Raw genomic sequence first — 17,446 nt, forward strand, 5'->3', positions numbered from 1 at the left:
TTGCTAGCCTCCTCTTCCCAGTGCCCCTTGGCAGGCTGTTGTGTCACTCTTGGAGAACTGCCCTTGCTAGTAAGTGGTTTCTAGACTTTGCAGTCCTCTGGTCTTTCAGTTTCCTGAAATGCCAGTGTCCTGTCCAGCTCTGACATCCTCAGCTGCGGTCTGGCCTCTGTTTTCTTCCTACCATTTCTCAGTGCACTTCAAGATTTCCTACCCTATTTTCTTCAATGGTAGGGAGGTGTTTATAACATTTCATTATTGAAATGTAAGATTCAGTTAATAAAATCCCCAGAAAAATTTAGTAAGTAGAAAACAAGACGCATAATGACCTTTTTTTTTTTTTTTTTTTTTTTTTGGTTTTCCAAGACAGGGTTTCTCTGTAGCTTTGGAGCCTGTCCTGGAGGCTGGCCTCGAACTCACAGAGATCCATCTGCCTCTGCCTCCTGAGTGCTGGGATTACAGGCGTGCGCCACCACCACCCGGCTAATGACCATTTTTTGTGCATTTGATTTTGAGGGAGGGTCTTTCTATGTCTGTGGTTCCCAAATTGTGGGTCTTGACCCCCAGGGGTCGAACAACCCTTTCACAAGGGTAACCTGAGACCATGGGAAAAACACAGATATTTACATTACAATTCATAACAATAGCATAATTGCAGTTATGAAGTCACAACAAAAATAATTGAATGGTTAGGGGCCACCACAACATGAGGAACTGTATTAAAGGGTCTCAGCATCAAGAATATTGAGAACTATGTAGTCCTGCCTGTCCTGGAGCTTACTATGTAGACCAGGCCGGCCTGCCTCTGCCTTGAAAAGCAGGGATTAAAGGTGTGTGACACCATGCCCAGCTCCATTTTTAGGTCTCTAGTAATTTGCAGAATTCTTAGTAAGTTAGTAATTCAGAGCTCAACATTTTAAATATATTTGTCAATTCTTTAAGAATTTCATATATAGACACAATATATTTTCATTACATTCACACCCTACTCTTCCTCTCTAAATCTCCTCAGATCCACTGCCTATCCTTTCCCAACTTCATGATCTCTCTCTCTTTGAAATAAAACACCAAGTCAAATTTATGCTGCCCCATATCTCAATGGTATGGTTTCTTCAGCTGGAATATGGTTAACCCACCTGGAGCCACACCCTTAAAGAGAACTGTCTCTCTCTTTCCTAAAAGCCATAAACTAGCAATGGCTCCTTAGCTAGGGTATAGTGTTGAGAACCCTTCTCCTCCTCCAAAACATAACACTTACACTAATTAACTTAATTCAAAGGTAATATAATCTTATTAAAGAAAAAAATTGATTATAATAAAAAGAAAACAAAACCAGTATTTAGGTTCATGCAAAAGGATTTCAGTTGACTATCCAGAACCCACATGAAGTGGGGGAGTCAGTGTGGTGGTGTATGCTTATAATCCCAGCTCTGGGGAAGTGGAGATGGGAAGAACTATAGGGCTTGCTGGCTAGCTAGCCCTAGGCAAGTCTCCACCACATAGCAAGTTTGAGGCTGCATAGGATCCTGTCTTCAAGAAAAGCAAACATAGGGAAGTATAATATTACTAACCTATAGGAAACTAACCTATCTCCCTTCCTTCCTTCCTACTTCCTATAGGAGAACTTAAATCCCTTAGTTGTTCTGAATTTGTTTAAGCGCATCCCCGCTGAAGATGTCCCTTTACTTCTGATGAACCCAGAAGCTGGAAAGCCCTCTGATTTGATTCTCACCCGACTTTTGGTGCCTCCCTTGTGTATCAGACCCTCTGTCGTGAGTGATTTGAAGTCTGGAACCAACGAAGATGACCTGACAATGAAACTGACAGAGATCATTTTCCTAAATGATGTTATTAAAAAGGTCAGTGTTTCCCGTTAACTTGTGCATTCTGCACCACATGCATCTAGAGATGGTAGCTCACTAGAATGCAAGAAAACTCAGAGAGCAGGTTTGTTTCTGATCTTTCTGTATTGGTAGCACCGGATCTCAGGAGCCAAGACGCAGATGATCATGGAGGACTGGGATTTCCTGCAGCTGCAGTGTGCCCTCTACATCAACAGTGAGCTCTCTGGCATCCCCCTCAACATGGCCCCCAAGAAGTGGACTCGAGGCTTTGTCCAGCGCCTGAAGGGGAAGCAGGGTAAGTAGGTTCCTGACAAGATCTACCATTGTTACCCACTGAGGGAGTATATGTCTGTTCAGATCCTCAGAAATAGCCCGAGGCATGTAATGGGACCTGTGGTGTTTTTGATTTATTTAGGTCGATTTAGAGGTAATCTGTCAGGGAAGAGGGTGGATTTTTCTGGCCGAACAGTCATCTCCCCTGACCCCAACCTCCGGATTGATGAAGTAGCTGTGCCAGTTCATGTGGCCAAAATTCTTACTTTTCCTGAGAAGGTAAATACCATTCAGCTTCCCAGTTCTTTGTTTCCAGTCCAGCGTTTCCATTTTGATAGTTCATGCTACATATAGAAGCAAGTCCCTAGAAACCCACACAGCTTTGTGAAAATATCTCATTCCATTTTGTTTGTTTGTTTATTTATTTATTTATTCATTTAAAAATAGTGCTCTGTCTGCATATACATCTGCATGCCAGAAGAGGGCATCAGATCCTATTATAGACAGTTGTGAGCCTTACTGTGGTTCCTGGGAATTGAACTCAGGAAGATCAGCCAGCAACTGCTGAGCAATTTTTCCAATTCATTCCACTTTGTTAAACACACACAACCTCTGTAACATCTACACTGGTACAATCATAGCTGTAGCTGGTGGTTGTTGGATTTTCTTTGTTTATTGCAGAGGTAGAGATTCAGCCTGGGACCACGTGTGCAAAAGAAAAAAGAAAGCATTTTTATATCTGCAAAAGAATTTGCTGTTTGTTTTTATGCACTTTAATTTTCTATTTTCCCCAGTGCTAGAGATGAAACTGGGGCCTCATAGCTGGGAGGCCAACTGACCTCATCCTAAGCCCATTCAGCAGTGTTTTAAAACAGAAGGGCACGCCCATCTATCTACCTCAGGCTTTCCCCAAACACCAAAACCCACTCAGTCCTTTATCGGTTCAGCCAGTGTCACCTAGCCATTCTGGTTTTCACAGTTTGGTGATGGGAGCATTTGAGATGAGTGACAGTTTTTGGGGTGTTGTCTTTGAAGTGACTTTTGTATCATGCTTGGTGTTTATGAATGCATCCATTCCACATTCTTTGCTGCAGCTTTTTTTCCTACTGACAACACTTTCAACATCTTTGTTAGTTTAATTCTCACATTCTAAAGTATTTCACTGAAATAATTTTCCTAACCAGTGCTATTTTTTAAAAAAAGGCAGTGCTCTGATTTGTTTGTACATTTTGTAGTCTAGCCATCCAAAAACTTCTGGTCACAACATTGTCAAAATAATAAAAATAATCAGTTCTTCCTAGTTAGTTTTCTCTGTATGGTTGTTAGTTTTTAAACTGTAAAATGAGTGAGTCAGAGTCTGATCATTTGAGTTCCTGTTCACCCAGAAAGCCTGCACCAGTCTGCATTCAGTTCATACTGAGTATAATATGGTGGGTACAGTGAGAAAGCCTGCAGCAGTCTGCATTCAGTTCATACTCTGAGTATAGATGGTGGATACAGTGCCCCCAAACCCTAAGCTCCATATAGAGACTTAGACCACTATAGGGCCTGGTAATTAAAGCTTGTTAACAAGCTGCATGCTTGAGGTTTATAGACAATCTGGATGATTAATACTTGTCATAAACCTGTTCCAAGTGTCCTCATATGAATGAAGAATGATCTAATTCTTTCCCATTAAACCATTGACCAAGAAGTTACGGAGTATGGCTGGAGCAGACAACAGCCCATGGTACTGCTGCCATATCTTTTAAGCCTTAGAGTCTGGTGAAAATTGGCAGGTGAAGTTGCCACAGAATGCATTCATATTACTGTGCAGTACAGTACACATGGGGAGACCAAAGACTGAGAAAGACTTAGCCAAGCCTCTTTAGATCTAGGCTTCTGCCTGCCAGTTTGCTGTTCTTGCAACTTCAGTCATGTTTGGCGGTCATAGCTGCCCTATGGTCGCTCTCTTTCATTAGAACCTATGTAGTGAACATCTGAGTACTGTTGGCTTGCTTATAGACAAGAAACTATCTTACTGTGTTTTTATCACGGTCCTGTAGGTGAACAAAGCAAACATCAATTTTTTGAGGAAACTGGTTCGAAATGGTCCTGATGTTCACCCAGGAGCCAATTTCATCCAGCAGAGACACATGCAGATGAAAAGGTAATGCTTTCCCAGTTGTGTGGGATTAACCTGCCTGATGGTACTGTTCACCAGAACCGTGGAATGCATTCTAGATACACTGATGGGTATTTTGGCGTGTAGAATGTAGATGTTTAAATTAAGTAGTCCTGGTCTGTCATTGTCTCTGATCACTGCATATGCATGAAGTGTTGTTCTTTTACATGTGACATTATTAGACCTAGATACAGACTCCCTTGATATAAACAGCTTGTTTTCTATGTCACTGGGCTCTTGAGGATCATTGGTGCCCATTTCACCAAGTTTGGCTTGCATAGCCAGGTGAGGTGACTACCAGTGGCTTATAATGAAGGCTTTAAGGATCCTATAGAAGAAGGAATATTACTATATTTCTATGATTCTAAAACGAAATACTTTCATATTTTAACATCCATCTCTCTTGGATCTGGAGACTGAATTCAGGGCTTTGAGGATGCTGATCAAACACTTGTGTACTGCTGAACTGTACCTCCAGTTCTCAGCACCTTCTTATTAAAAATAGGGTCTCACCGGGTGGTGGTAGCCCACACCTTTAATCCCAGCCCTCAGGAGGCAGAGGCAGGTGGATCTCTGTGAGCTTAAGGCCAGCCTGGTCTACAGAGTGAGTTCCAGGACAGCCAGGACTACACAAAGAAACCCTGTCTCAAAAAAAAAAAAAAAAAAAGAAAAAAGAAAGAAAGAAAGAAAAGAAAAAAGAAAGAAAGGAAGGAAGGAAGGAAGGAAGGAAGAAAGAAAGGAAGAAAGAAAGGAAGAAAGAAAGAAAGAAAGAAAAGAAAATGGAGCCATGTATGGAGGCACATGTCTGTTGTACCAGCATTTGGAAGGCTAATGCAGGAGGCTCCAGGTCAGCCTGGACTACATGGGAAGATCTTGTCTCAAATAAGTCAGTAAGTTTGTAGTGTCTTAGATTAGTTTAAGTGTCATAGACTTCGGTTTCTGATCTGAGTGGGAGAAATGTGTCAAGAGAACTTGGTTCAGAGACCATATGTTTGTATCCTGCACACTGAGGTTTCTGAAGTATGGAAACCGGGAAAAGATGGCTCAGGAGCTCAAGTTCGGCGACATCGTAGAGAGACACCTGATAGATGGAGATGTGGTGTTGTTCAACCGGCAACCGTCGCTGCACAAACTGAGCATCATGGCCCATCTGGTGAGTGTGAGTTTGCTACTCTTAGTTCCTGCTGAGTGGGAACTTACAGGGTCTACTCAGAGTTGAATTCCGAAGGAGTAAAGTTAAAATTGCTGGAACTCTCAAAGCTTTGTAATTTTGAACTTTCTATTTCTCTTTCTGTTTAGATAAAACTTGTTTTAACCTTTCAGTTTATGGGCTGGAGAGATGGCTCAGCCATTAAAGGCTAGGCTCACAACCAAAACATAACCTTTCAGTTCAGTGTGTGTTTGCATTCATGCCATGATGCGCATGTGCAGTTAGAGAACAAGTTGCAGAAATTGATTCTCTTCTTCTCCCAAGTGCCTCCCAGAGATCAAAGTCAGGTTGTCAGGAGTAAAACTTGGATTTTGACTTGATTTCATCTTCACTTAATATATACATATGGGTGGGTGGGTGTGTCCGATGTATGCCACATGTGTGCAAGAAAGTGTAGAGACCTGAAGAGGGCATGGGATCCCCTGGACTGGAATTGTAAGCAGTTGTGAGAGGTCTAAAATGGGTGCTGAGAAGCAAACTGGAAGTGCTGTGGAGTAGCAAGTGCTTCTAACCTCAGAACCATCTCCAGCCCCTCCCTTCAGTGTTTTTAAGATGTGAGGTATAAGGTTCAGACACAACATACTGTGGCACAGATCTAATTGAGAGTAGAGTGAAAATCCTTGGAATGGTTTCATTTTGCGAAGGAAAATATGTATCTTGTATAGCTGGAGTGTTTCTCTCTGGGTCCCACCCAGCCCCAGCAGTCCCGTAGCCCACTTATAAAATAAATACACAGATGCTTATATTAATTAAACTGCTGGCCCATTAGCTCAGGCCTACCACTGACTAGCTCTTACACTTGACTTAGCCCATTTCTGTTAATCTGTATGTTGCCACATGTTCTGTGGCTTTCTTTACCTGCTGCCTTTACATGCTACTCCCTGGATAGCAGGCTGGCATCTTCTCTCCTCAGTGTTTCACTTCCCAGACTTCTCCTCTCTTTTTGTTCTGCCTGTCCTATACTTCCTGCCTGGCTACTGGCCAATCAGCGTTTTTTTCACAACATACAGGACATCCCATAGCAGTGTTGTGTACACAGCTTTTTATAAAATAGGCAAAAAATTTGGTTTGCTTTTGCCTGTTAATTTAGCAACTAATATCAGGTGGCTGTGGCACATGACTTTAATCCCAGCACTCAGGAGGCAGAGGCAGGTGGATTTCTGTGAGTTTGAGGCCGGCCTGGTCTATGGTGTAAGTTCCAGGACAGCTAAGACTGTTAAACAGAGAAACCCTGACTCAGAAAAGAAACTTGACACTTAAAATGCTGAAGAGACTTGCACAGTGGATCTCTTGAAGAGTGTTGACTTTGAAGAACACTGAGGGCTGTGGCCCCCTGCAGATGTGGCTTCCCTGCTGCTACTGCTTTTCATCTTTGTGAGCTTGAAATGAGTCTAAAGGCTCACCAGATTCAGGCTCATCTTTTGGCAGGGCTGATGCATAGATGGTGCTCGTTATTGCTCTTGGCTTGTTTGGGGATGGTCATATGATCTAGCCACCCCACTCTTGCTGATCCTGAGAAGATTGAAGTACTTGGGAGTATACAGGGGTCCCCAATCTCTAATTTCTTTCTGTTCTCATGCATTATTCAGGCTTCCTTTTTTAAAAAATTAAAAAATTATTTAAAAATTAAGTGCATTGGTGTTTTGCTATGGTTCCCCTGAAACAGGAGTTACAGACAGGTGTGAGTTGTGGTGTGGGTGCTGGGATTTGAACCCAGGTCCTCTGGAAGAGCAGTTAGTGCTCTTAACCGCTGAGCCATCTCTCCAGCCCCATCTATACTTCTTTTAATTTCCTCTGCTGTTAGGGCAGTGGCTCACCTTGAAGAACAGTTCACAAAGGAAAGGCAGCACACACGGCTGGTTCTTTTCCCTTCGTTATCAGTCTGGGGTGTTGAGATTCACTGACTTCCGAGTTCCTTACTTGATAGGCTTAGGTTTCCTGTTTTGTGGCTTCCCCTGTTACAGACTCAGTATGAAACTTTATTAATACGTGAGGAGTATGGACTATACACATTGTCTCCTGTGTTGCCTCATATTAAATTTGGCTTGCTTAACTACCAGTGATTTGTGTTAATCACAATGGACGAAATAGAAGTTTACTTTCTTAAAGTGCCTAGTTTTCTAGGCATTGTTTGTTTTTTCCTCATGACTTGAAGCAAGGAAGCTTTTGGGTCCTCATATTTTGTTTTGGTGTTCTCCAGGCCAGGGTCAAGCCCCATCGGACTTTCAGATTCAATGAATGTGTCTGCACCCCCTACAATGCAGACTTCGATGGGGATGAAATGAACCTTCATCTTCCCCAGACAGAGGAGGCCAAAGCAGAGGCTCTTGTTCTCATGGGGGTAGGTACTGGGGTATTGCCTATGAAAAGGGCCCACATGGAAGAGCCATGCAGGTACCAATGCCAGAGAAGCTGAGCCTTCTTGTTCTCACACATGCTATAAGGCTTGTGTTCTGTATTGTTTTCTCATTGGTTCCCTTTGAGCCTTTGAACAGTCTTGAAAATAATAGCATATAAGTGAGTTATTCACAAGTGCTTTTTAGGGTGGGATGACATTTTCTGGTTTTTACACTGGATTCTTGGAAGAATATATGTCGATAAGTAACAGCTATGAACTAGCTGAGAGGTGGTGGTACACACTTTTAATCCCAGCACTCTGAGGCAGAGGTAGGCGGATCTCTGTGTTTAAGGTCAATCTGGTCTACAAAGTGAGTTCCTGTACAGCCAAAGCTACACTGAGAAACTCTGTCTCAAAACAAACAACCCAACAAAAAAAGAAACTAAACCAAATAGTCTGAATGGTTGTGTATTGCATGCCTATAATCCTAGCTCTTGAGAACCTGAGTTGCAGAGTGAGGCCCAGCCCACTAGAGGCAGAGACAAGAACATTATGAGTTCAAAGCCAGCATGGGCCACATGATCCTGTCTCAAAAAAGAAATAAAGTTGTACACCAGTGCCAGTATGGGTGTTGTGGGGGAAGATGCCTACTAAGTGGATTGCCCAGTATGTTGTAAATGATACTTCCCAAAGTGTATTACATGCCGCTTTGGCCTCTTAAAGGGCACCAAACTAAATATTTTTGAGACTGCTGTGGCTGCAGAGGTTCTGTGATAGGGGGGTTCATGCCTGCTCTTAGGAGTTGGTCTCTACCTATTGTTCTATCCACACTGCCCCCACATCCTGCTGCACATGGCACTGTTGGGGTCTACTGGGTAGGGCTCTAGTAATCCCTGACTATTGACAAGTACAGCTTTGGACTTGTGGATTTTAACTGGGACGTGGGTGTGTTGCTCATGTTGGCCTTGAACTCAGAGCTCAAGTGATCCTTCTGCCTCAGTCTCCCTAGTGGTCAAGAGTACACACGTTATACCACATCTAGCTTGAGTATTTCCCCCATGGCCTACATTCCTACATTATAAGCTCACCCATGTATGGTTGTAAGTATCCCCTATTACTACCCACAAAAACCACTTGTAGGGACAGAGTGTGGCTGTAATCCTTACTTCATTCCCAGCCCCACTGAAAGTAAATGAGTAAATAAATCCAGTTACTCTTGACTACTAAACCACATTCCTGACCTCCACAGTTGCTTGTTGAGATGGGTTTGGTCTATATCCCAGGCTAGCCTACTACTCACTGTGATCCTCCTGCTTCTACTCCTAGCACTAGGATAACAGACATGAGACACCACGCTCAGCCACGGCCTCCATCACTGATGTGGTACTTTAGCCTTTCATTGATGGAGGCCTTAGTCCATGAATTTGTTGTGGGTTTTGGATTGTCTATATTTGTAGTTAGGTTTTTTGTTTTTTTGTTTTTCAAAGCAAAAAGCACAAGCTGTTTTTGTAATTAGAAATAATATTAAAATGTTATCAGGAATAACAGCCACCACTTGGATTCAACCAGTTAAACTGTGGCTGTCAGGAGTCATACCACTGTCATTTTGTTATAAGAACTTATTGAGTAAAATAACAACCGTAAACTACAGGCTTGGACACTTGGGGTGGAAGCGTCCCTTGCTCCATCTGAACACATCTCTTTGAGTGTCACTGAAGACATTTTGATTCAACAGTTCCCAGTAAGGTCTGTAGGGCCCAGCATGGATGTGGGCCCAGCGGACAAAGATTTACAAAATCATGAAACTCTACCCCATGTCCTTACTAACATAAGACCATCCGCCGTCTTCCCTCTGCGAGGGTCTCTAAACTGAGTGTGTTGTGGCCACTCCAGATGTAGGTTCATTATCCTGTAAGGGCTCACAAATGGGAAGTAAAAGGTCTTTGCCTGACAGGACCTTGGACATGGTAAGGAGGCAAAGAAAACCCAAAGACTCACAGGAGCACCTCCACAGCCTCTCATGAACATTAGAAGATTCCCACTCTGATGAGGAACTTCTGCTTGCTCTCAATTGCTGTTAGGACTTAACAAGAGAAGTTGCTCAGTTCTGTCATTGTGGAGAAACATGGAATTCATTGATTTCAGAGCTTATATAGCTCTCACAGAAGGGAATGATCTTAGCTAGGCTTATCTACACACTTGTTAACACCAGTGCTCAAGAAGTTGAGGCAAGAGGATTACCTTGAGTTCCAGGCCAGCATAGACTACATAGTGAGTTCTAGGCCAACCTGGGCTGCAGAGTGAGCCGCTTCTAAGGACTTTTCTTTTCCCTTGATCAGTAAGGCAACTACAAGATAGTAGGAATGCTGGAGTGGAGACCTCCCAGCTCAACAGTCACATGATGCCTACAGTCACGTGATGCAGACCTTCAGGCTGCACTCTCCAGCCAGAGTGGCTGACTTGTGCTTGTTTCTCCTTCAGACTAAAGCAGACTTTGTGACCCTGAAAAATGGGGAGCCACTCGTTGCTGCCATTCAGGGCTTCCTAACAGGTGAGTGTTACCTTGAAAGGAGGCTTTGGCTTCCCAGGCACAATGATTCAGAGGATGGCCTCAATGCTATTATCTGTACTTAGGAGCCCTCCTACATTTAATTTGACACAAGGTGCCCCTGGGTGGCTCAATTTGTCTGGTCTGTCACTCAGAGTCCTGGCCCGCACTCTCAGGTGCCAGGGTTATAGGTGAGCATCACTATGTCCTGTCCTGTATTTAGGTTGGTTGTTGACCCTTGAGCTTGCTGGAGGTATTTTTACTGGTTGTTTCTTCATTTAATTCTGTGTGTGCTCACTGAGCTTCACAGACTTGGCAGGTGTTTGTCTGTTGTTTCCTTTGTGATGGAGGCTGAGGGAGGAACCGTGGTAGGGTAGGGCTTCATGTAGTCTGTATGGGGGTACAAGGGACATCGTTAGTCTGATTGGGGGTACAGGGGGCTTCATGTAGTCTGTGTGGGGGCAAGGGGGCTTCTTGTAGACTGAATCAGGGGATTCAGTGGGCCTTCATACAGGCTAAGTTGGGGGGCAGTTTGGTAGGGCTTCCTGTAGGCTGAGCATGTAGGGGACATTCAGTAGGGATTCAGTGGGCTGGTCCTGAGCTTTTGATGCAGCCAAGGCTGATCTTCCTGAAACTGGGGGTTTTCTAGGCCTAGTATCTGGCCTAGACTCTGCCACAGCTCTGAAATGAGGCAGTGGATGACTTATTTTGTCAAGTTGGGGGCACAGTCAGCACCTCTGTTTTTATTCCTCTCTGGGAACTGTCTGACTTGACCCCCATGTGGTTCCTTTTCTTTTTTGTGCTGGTTCTTTTTTAAGAAGCATAAATATTTATTTGTAGCAAAGGAGTTGGTGTACAGTGTTGAAAATCTACAACTTCTTGTTAAATTCACATTTTTTGTGCTGATTCTTTACATTAGGTGCCTACCTTCTCACCCTGAAGGACACTTTCTTTGATCGAGCCAAGGCTTGCCAAATCATTGCTTCAATACTTGTTGGCAAGGATGAGAAAATTAAAGTGCGCCTTCCACCCCCTACAATACTAAAGGTGTGTTGGGGTCCTTGTGGGTGGCTGGTGGAATGGAGGGACTGTGCTAGTGCTGGGCTTGCAGGTAGTCACCACACCCTCTTACCTTACTGAAGTGGACCATGCTGAGACCAGCCCAGCCCTCATTTGCTGCCTCCTTTCCTCCAGCCTGTCACCCTGTGGACCGGAAAGCAGATCTTCAGTATCATCCTCAGACCTAGCGATGACAATCCAGTGAGGGCCAACCTCCGGACCAAGGGCAAGCAGTACTGTGGCAAGGGGGAAGACCTCTGTGTCAATGATTCCTGTGAGTGGAAGGGAGGGGATGGGGTGGGAGGATTCCTGTAAGTGGAAGGGATGGGACAGGGAGGGATTCCTGTGAGTGGAAGGGATGGGACGGGGAGGGATTCCTGTAAGTGGAAGGGATGGGAAGGGGTGGGAGTCCTATGAGTGGAAGGGATGGAATAGGGAAGGATTCCTGTGAGTGGAAGGGATGGGACAAGGAGGGATTCTTGTGAGTGGAAGGGATGGGACAGGGTGGGAGGAACAAGCAGGTGGCCTAGAGTGAGTTTCATGGACTAAGAGCAACTTCACTGCTCCTGCAAGGGCTCGGAAGGAAGTTTTATTCAGGAAAGTATAGCTGTCTCATTGTCAGTCTCTAGATCATTTGGACAGAGTTGCAGTGCTCAGAATGGCCCTTTTTAACGGTTTTTGTCAGTTAATGCAATTTGTCTTTTTTCTAGGGGAGAGGGGGCAGGTGGGCATCAAAGGTTGTTTAACTTTTGGTTTTTCGAGGCAGGGTTTCTCTGTGTAGTTTTGGAACCTGTCCTGGAATTCGCTCTGTAGACCAGGCTGACCTTGAACTCACAGAGATCTGCCTGGCTCTTCCTCCCGTGTGCTGGGATTAAAGGCATGCGCCACCACTGCCCAGCTTAAGGTTTATAATTTATTATCATTATTTTTATTATATGCCTTTTAGACAGTTTGTTCATTGTCTAACAACACAACTAATAGGTATGTTGTTTTTTAATGGAGATAAGGTCTCACACTGTAGCCCAGGCTAGCCTGGAACTGACAGTGCTTCCTCTGCCTCACCTTCAGAAGTGCTGGGACTTCAATGGTGAACAGTCCTACTTGATGCTACTTTGGTGGTGAGGATTGAGTGATCCTGTCACAGAGCTACACCTCACCCCAAGACTGATTCTTCTAACTGATTTTACTTGGTCAGAAAGAAGAAGTCTTGCTAATATGAAGATTCAGTAGACTATGAGGATTATATGAGTCATCTGAATCTCTTTAAAACAGTGCCCCAGTGAGGTTCACAGCCAGCATCAAGTGGCTACTGTCTAGCACAAGCTCCATAGGTCTCCCCAGATCACTGGCTAGTAGGACCTTGGGACTAGCCATGAATCTCCAGGATGTGCTACTGAGTTCTCAGAATGTGTCAGAACTACTGAGTTCTAGCATTAAGAATGGCACTGGTTTTCCTCATAGTTGTTGCCTTAACAGAAAACAAAGTTTTAAGGAGAAATTCTTTGGGTGTACTTGGAATTTTTGTTTTTCTCAACCAGATAATTGTTCATTTAAATGCATTGTCAGTATTACCATTCCAGATGTTACAATCCAGAACAGTGAGCTGATGAGTGGCAGCATGGACAAAGGAACTCTGGGGTCGGGATCCAAGAACAACATTTTCTACATCTTGCTACGAGACTGGGGGCAGAATGAGGCTGCCGATGCCATGTCTCGGCTTGCCAGGCTGGCTCCTGTCTACCTATGTGAGTATCTCAGCAGCTTCCTATTTCATGTTAATGCTGCAGTAGGCAAAGTTTTAGTGCCTTGTTTTATTTGTTTATGATTGATTTCAAGACAAGATCTACTATGTAGCCCCCACTGCCCTGGAAAATAATATGTAGACCAGGCTGGCCTCAAGCTCATGGGCATCTGCCTGTCTCTGCCTCCCATGCACTGGGATGGCACTGCCACACCAGGCTGGAGCTGCCTCTGATCTCTGGATTTGACTTTGACTGCTCTGCAGGAGTTTTACTGAGTATTTTTATATTTGCTCCCTGAATTTTCCATGTCCTTTCCTTTTGTATTTGTGGTCTCATATTTCATGTTAAAAACTGTCCTAAAGGGCTAGAGAGATGGCTAAGAAGTTAAGAGCTCAGAAGTCCTTAGTTCAATTCCCAGCAACCACATAACCACATACATGGTGGCTCACAACCATCTGTAATGAGATCTGGTGCCCTCTTCTGGCATGCAAGCATACATGCAGAACACTGTATATATAATAAATAAAATCTTTAAAAACAAAAACAGAACTGCCCTAAAATTAATAAAATCCATATTGTTCATTGGTTATCCACTCATCCTTGGGGTGTGAGATACTGGCCAAGGTAGGAGCTTAGGGTTCCCATCATATATTGCATAGATGGTTCTCCAGTCTCTTGTCATCCTATTCGTCTATGACTGGTATTCTCAGATCCAGAGCCTTGGGTCCTTTTCTGAGGACGTGAACTGCCATCTTCCTTCCGAGCAAAGCCCAGAGCCAGTTCCTTACACAGACTCTCCACCCATTCTCCTTGTCTCCAATACATTCATCTCTGTGTCTGCAGGAACTAGTGGTCTCACTTCTAAGCCTCTCCAGACTTGTTGGTTCTCCACATGAAGACATTGAAAGAGCCTCTCCTTTCCTGTGCAACTAAGACTGAACACTCAGTCACCCACCCACTTCTTCACAGCTTAGTCCAAGTCTACCAGAGATGACGTTTATATTTGCCTTTTTTATTCCTGTTTGGAAAAAAAAAACAGTTTCACATAGTGCTCTCACTCTCCACTGAGTTACACCCCAGCCTTCTTCTTTTCTCTCTTTGAGAGTGATTTCTGAGAGGAGGAGGGAAGGCAGCAGGGATGAGCTCTTCCTGACAGCTTGACACTAATGGTTATGGCTCTTTTGCTCTGCCTACCAATTCTTCCTCAGCTAACCGTGGGTTCTCCATTGGAATTGGTGATGTCACACCTGGCCAGGGACTGCTGAAAGCCAAGTATGAGCTACTAAATGCTGGCTACAAGAAATGTGATGAATACATAGAAGCCCTGAACACAGGCAAGCTGCAGCAGCAGCCAGGCTGCACTGCTGAGGAGACACTAGAGGTGAGACTGCCCTCCAGATCGGCGTGATGAGTTGTCCTGCTTACAGTGTGTTTGGGATGGGCCAAAAGCCATGAAGAGAAGGTGGCCAAGAAGCAAGAAGGGATGCGTTCTTGTCCCATTCCTGCAGTGTGTTCTTGTTTGTTTGGCAATGTTGGACCTTTGCTCTTTTAGCTTTCATACTCTGGCATATAAACATGGGTATCTGTTCATTTGACAGCATGGGGCTGTGCTTCACTGGGGCTGCTCTGACTGTCCCTCAGAGCCCTCCCTCTTTGCAGCGTCCTTTCACAGACACCACACCAAAGCTTAGTGCGTTGATCATTACCATGACTTGGATACAGGATAGGAAATATTCATGTTGGATTATCTCACCCAGCTCACAGCCTCCTCATGTTTGAAGCCACTTGGCTGAGCGCTGAGCTGGCCACATCAGAATCTGTTCTTTTCCTCTAGGAGCCTGAAGTTCAAAAGCAAATGGACCAGGAGATGGGGAACTGGGCTTTGTTTGTTCTGTTTCATGACAGTCTCACTCTGTAGCTCAGGATGGCCACAAATTTAATGTCTTCTGACCTCAGCCTTGAGTCCTGGGATTTGCAAGTACATGTTACGATACCTGGCTATCTTCTGCCTTCTCCATGGCCTGTGTCTTGCACTTTTTTCTCACTTGAGTGTGGAAGACAGGCTCTTGAAGCATCAAGTCTTCCCATCTGGGTGTGGTGGCACACATATAATTTCAACCACCTGGAGGATGAAGCAGAAAGATGCAGAGTTCAGAGCCAGTGTTTTGTTTTCTGTTTAGATCATATAAATAGTTTGCTAAAGAGGGTTCAAAACCAGGTCAAGCAAGTTTAGCAATACAGTGACTAAAAGAGAGGTGAGAAGATGAAGAATTCTTTCTGTGAGGGTTTTTTGAGACAGGCTTTCTCTAAGTAACCTATACCCACTAATTCACAATCCTGCCAGAGTCCTGAGTGCTGGGCTCACAGGAGTATACCAATCCCCTAGAACTCTGCTCCTTTTCAGTCTTCCTGAGTTTTAGACAGAGAGGAGGCTTCTCACTGTACCTACCTAGAAAATTAATTGAGGCCTCAATAGGACCACGACTTCTAGAGGGCTCAGCGCCTCAGATTGTGAATTGTGACTGTGCTCACAGGTCAGGGTGTCCTCGAGTCATCTTGTCATATTCTTTGCTCATGCAGATTGAAAGCATGCTTGAGAACAGATAGAGATAGACTGTACAAACGGAGCGAACAGTTCTCCTTCACATGAGCATTGTGCATTTACAGGGGCATGTGCACACACGACTGGATGTAGGATTTTGTTATAATTTGCTATTCACACTCTTCCAGACCCTTGCCTTTGTGCAGCTTGCACTTTTTGGTTGTCTGAGTTCAGGAAACTTCATTGATTAGAAATCTGACATCCTGTGAAATGTTGTCAGGTTTTCTATAAATGTCAGATTAAAGGTTTGTGATCTGCAGAACCAGAGCCTGGCTCCTCACAGACTATATTTTCTTCCCTCTCTGGCCCTCCCCCAGGCCCTGATCCTGAAGGTGCTGTCAGTGATCCAGGACCACCCCCAGTGCCTACCTGTGAGAGATGGACAAGAGAAACAGCCCCCTCACCACGGCCCTGTGAGGTTCCACAAGTGAGCTAAGCCCTCACAGTTGGCTGTCTGTGTGCCCTGCCAGGGGCTTGACTCTAGAAAATGTCTTTGGTGGTCATAACTTTATAGAGGGTCTTCATTTTTTTAAGTGCCTGTCTCTAAATCATGGAAGACTGAGCTTTGGTTTGATTTGTGTGGGGCAGTTTAAATCTTTTGGAGAAAATGGTGGGTCATTTGGCTGAGTTCCTGAGTTTGAAGTTGCTTTGACCAACTTTAGTGTTAAAAATAAGTAAACTGAGAATTTTTAGTAGTAGATTTAGCAGTGTAGCAATCTTTTTCTTTTCTTGTGGCGCTGAGGATCTGGGAGGCCAGCTTCCCACTTTTCAAGGGTTTCTATGAGGTAGGTGGAAAGAGGGATAAGAAAATACTAGATAGAAAGATAGTGAAGAGAGACAGAAACATTTTGGGAGGACCTGGGTATACCTAACAGCCTTTTCTGTTTATTCAAAAGGGCTTTTTATAACAATGCCAAGGGGCAGGACAAAAGACCTCCCCTTTGCTAGATCAAAGCACACCGCACAGCCAAGTGTAGACCCTTCCAAACACCTGGTAACCATGTCCTTGGTCACATCATCCCTTTGATGTAGCCCTGCTGGTTAAAGCAAGCTCAGATTCTTGGACTCTGAGTAATTTGGGCCTTCATAAATTCCCCCTTCTTAATAATATAAATCTCAAGTGGGAGTACAGAGCTTAACTCTGTGCAGCTCTAAATCATTTTTCCACTAAGAGCTTGCAAATAGCTGGAATAATTATAGCAATACTCCTGCTCCTTATGACTGCTAGACCTCCTAGTAAAGGAGTAGAGGATGATAAAGATAGAATGACCTTTTTGAATGGGTCTAAGATGTCTGTAGCAGCCTCAGATACACAAAGCCTCTTTTTAAAATCAGTAAACTCTTGATGCAACCACCCCAAATAAATCAGTAGACTCCTGATGCAACTGTATCAAAACTAAAGACTCCCTTAGCTTCACCAAACCATGGTTCATTAATGTCAACTTAACATAATTCTAGCATGAATATTACTATACACAATTACAATTCTTACAAGCTTACATCCAAAAGCAAACTCCCAATAGGATTATTTACACTTTTCAAACTTTAGCAAACATTCAAAAATGGTCTATTAAAACATTTTGCATTTCTTGCTAACAAAACATAGGGTACATTAACACAAGTTAACATTAATCCATTCACAAGACAAGAAAATATTTTTTAAAAAATT

General features: G+C 43.9%; 1 protein-coding gene across 1 annotated transcript in view; it reads left to right on the top strand.

Moving 5' to 3' along the window:
- Window positions 1–17,446, top strand: part of LOC118591181 (DNA-directed RNA polymerase III subunit RPC1-like) — a 42,859-nt gene that overhangs the window by 7,697 nt on the left and 17,716 nt on the right. The window contains 13 exon segments of the mRNA XM_036199311.1: window positions 1,617–1,856; window positions 1,974–2,136; window positions 2,257–2,393; window positions 4,160–4,263; window positions 5,290–5,431; window positions 7,689–7,829; window positions 10,308–10,377; window positions 11,294–11,421; window positions 11,569–11,707; window positions 13,014–13,178; window positions 14,384–14,556; window positions 16,095–16,135; window positions 16,137–16,204. Coding sequence (XP_036055204.1) covers window positions 1,617–1,856; window positions 1,974–2,136; window positions 2,257–2,393; window positions 4,160–4,263; window positions 5,290–5,431; window positions 7,689–7,829; window positions 10,308–10,377; window positions 11,294–11,421; window positions 11,569–11,707; window positions 13,014–13,178; window positions 14,384–14,556; window positions 16,095–16,135; window positions 16,137–16,204 — 1,711 coding nt within the window.

The sequence above is a fragment of the Onychomys torridus genome, chromosome 9 (assembly GCF_903995425.1).
Source record: "Onychomys torridus chromosome 9, mOncTor1.1, whole genome shotgun sequence".
NCBI lineage: Eukaryota > Metazoa > Chordata > Mammalia > Rodentia > Cricetidae > Onychomys > Onychomys torridus.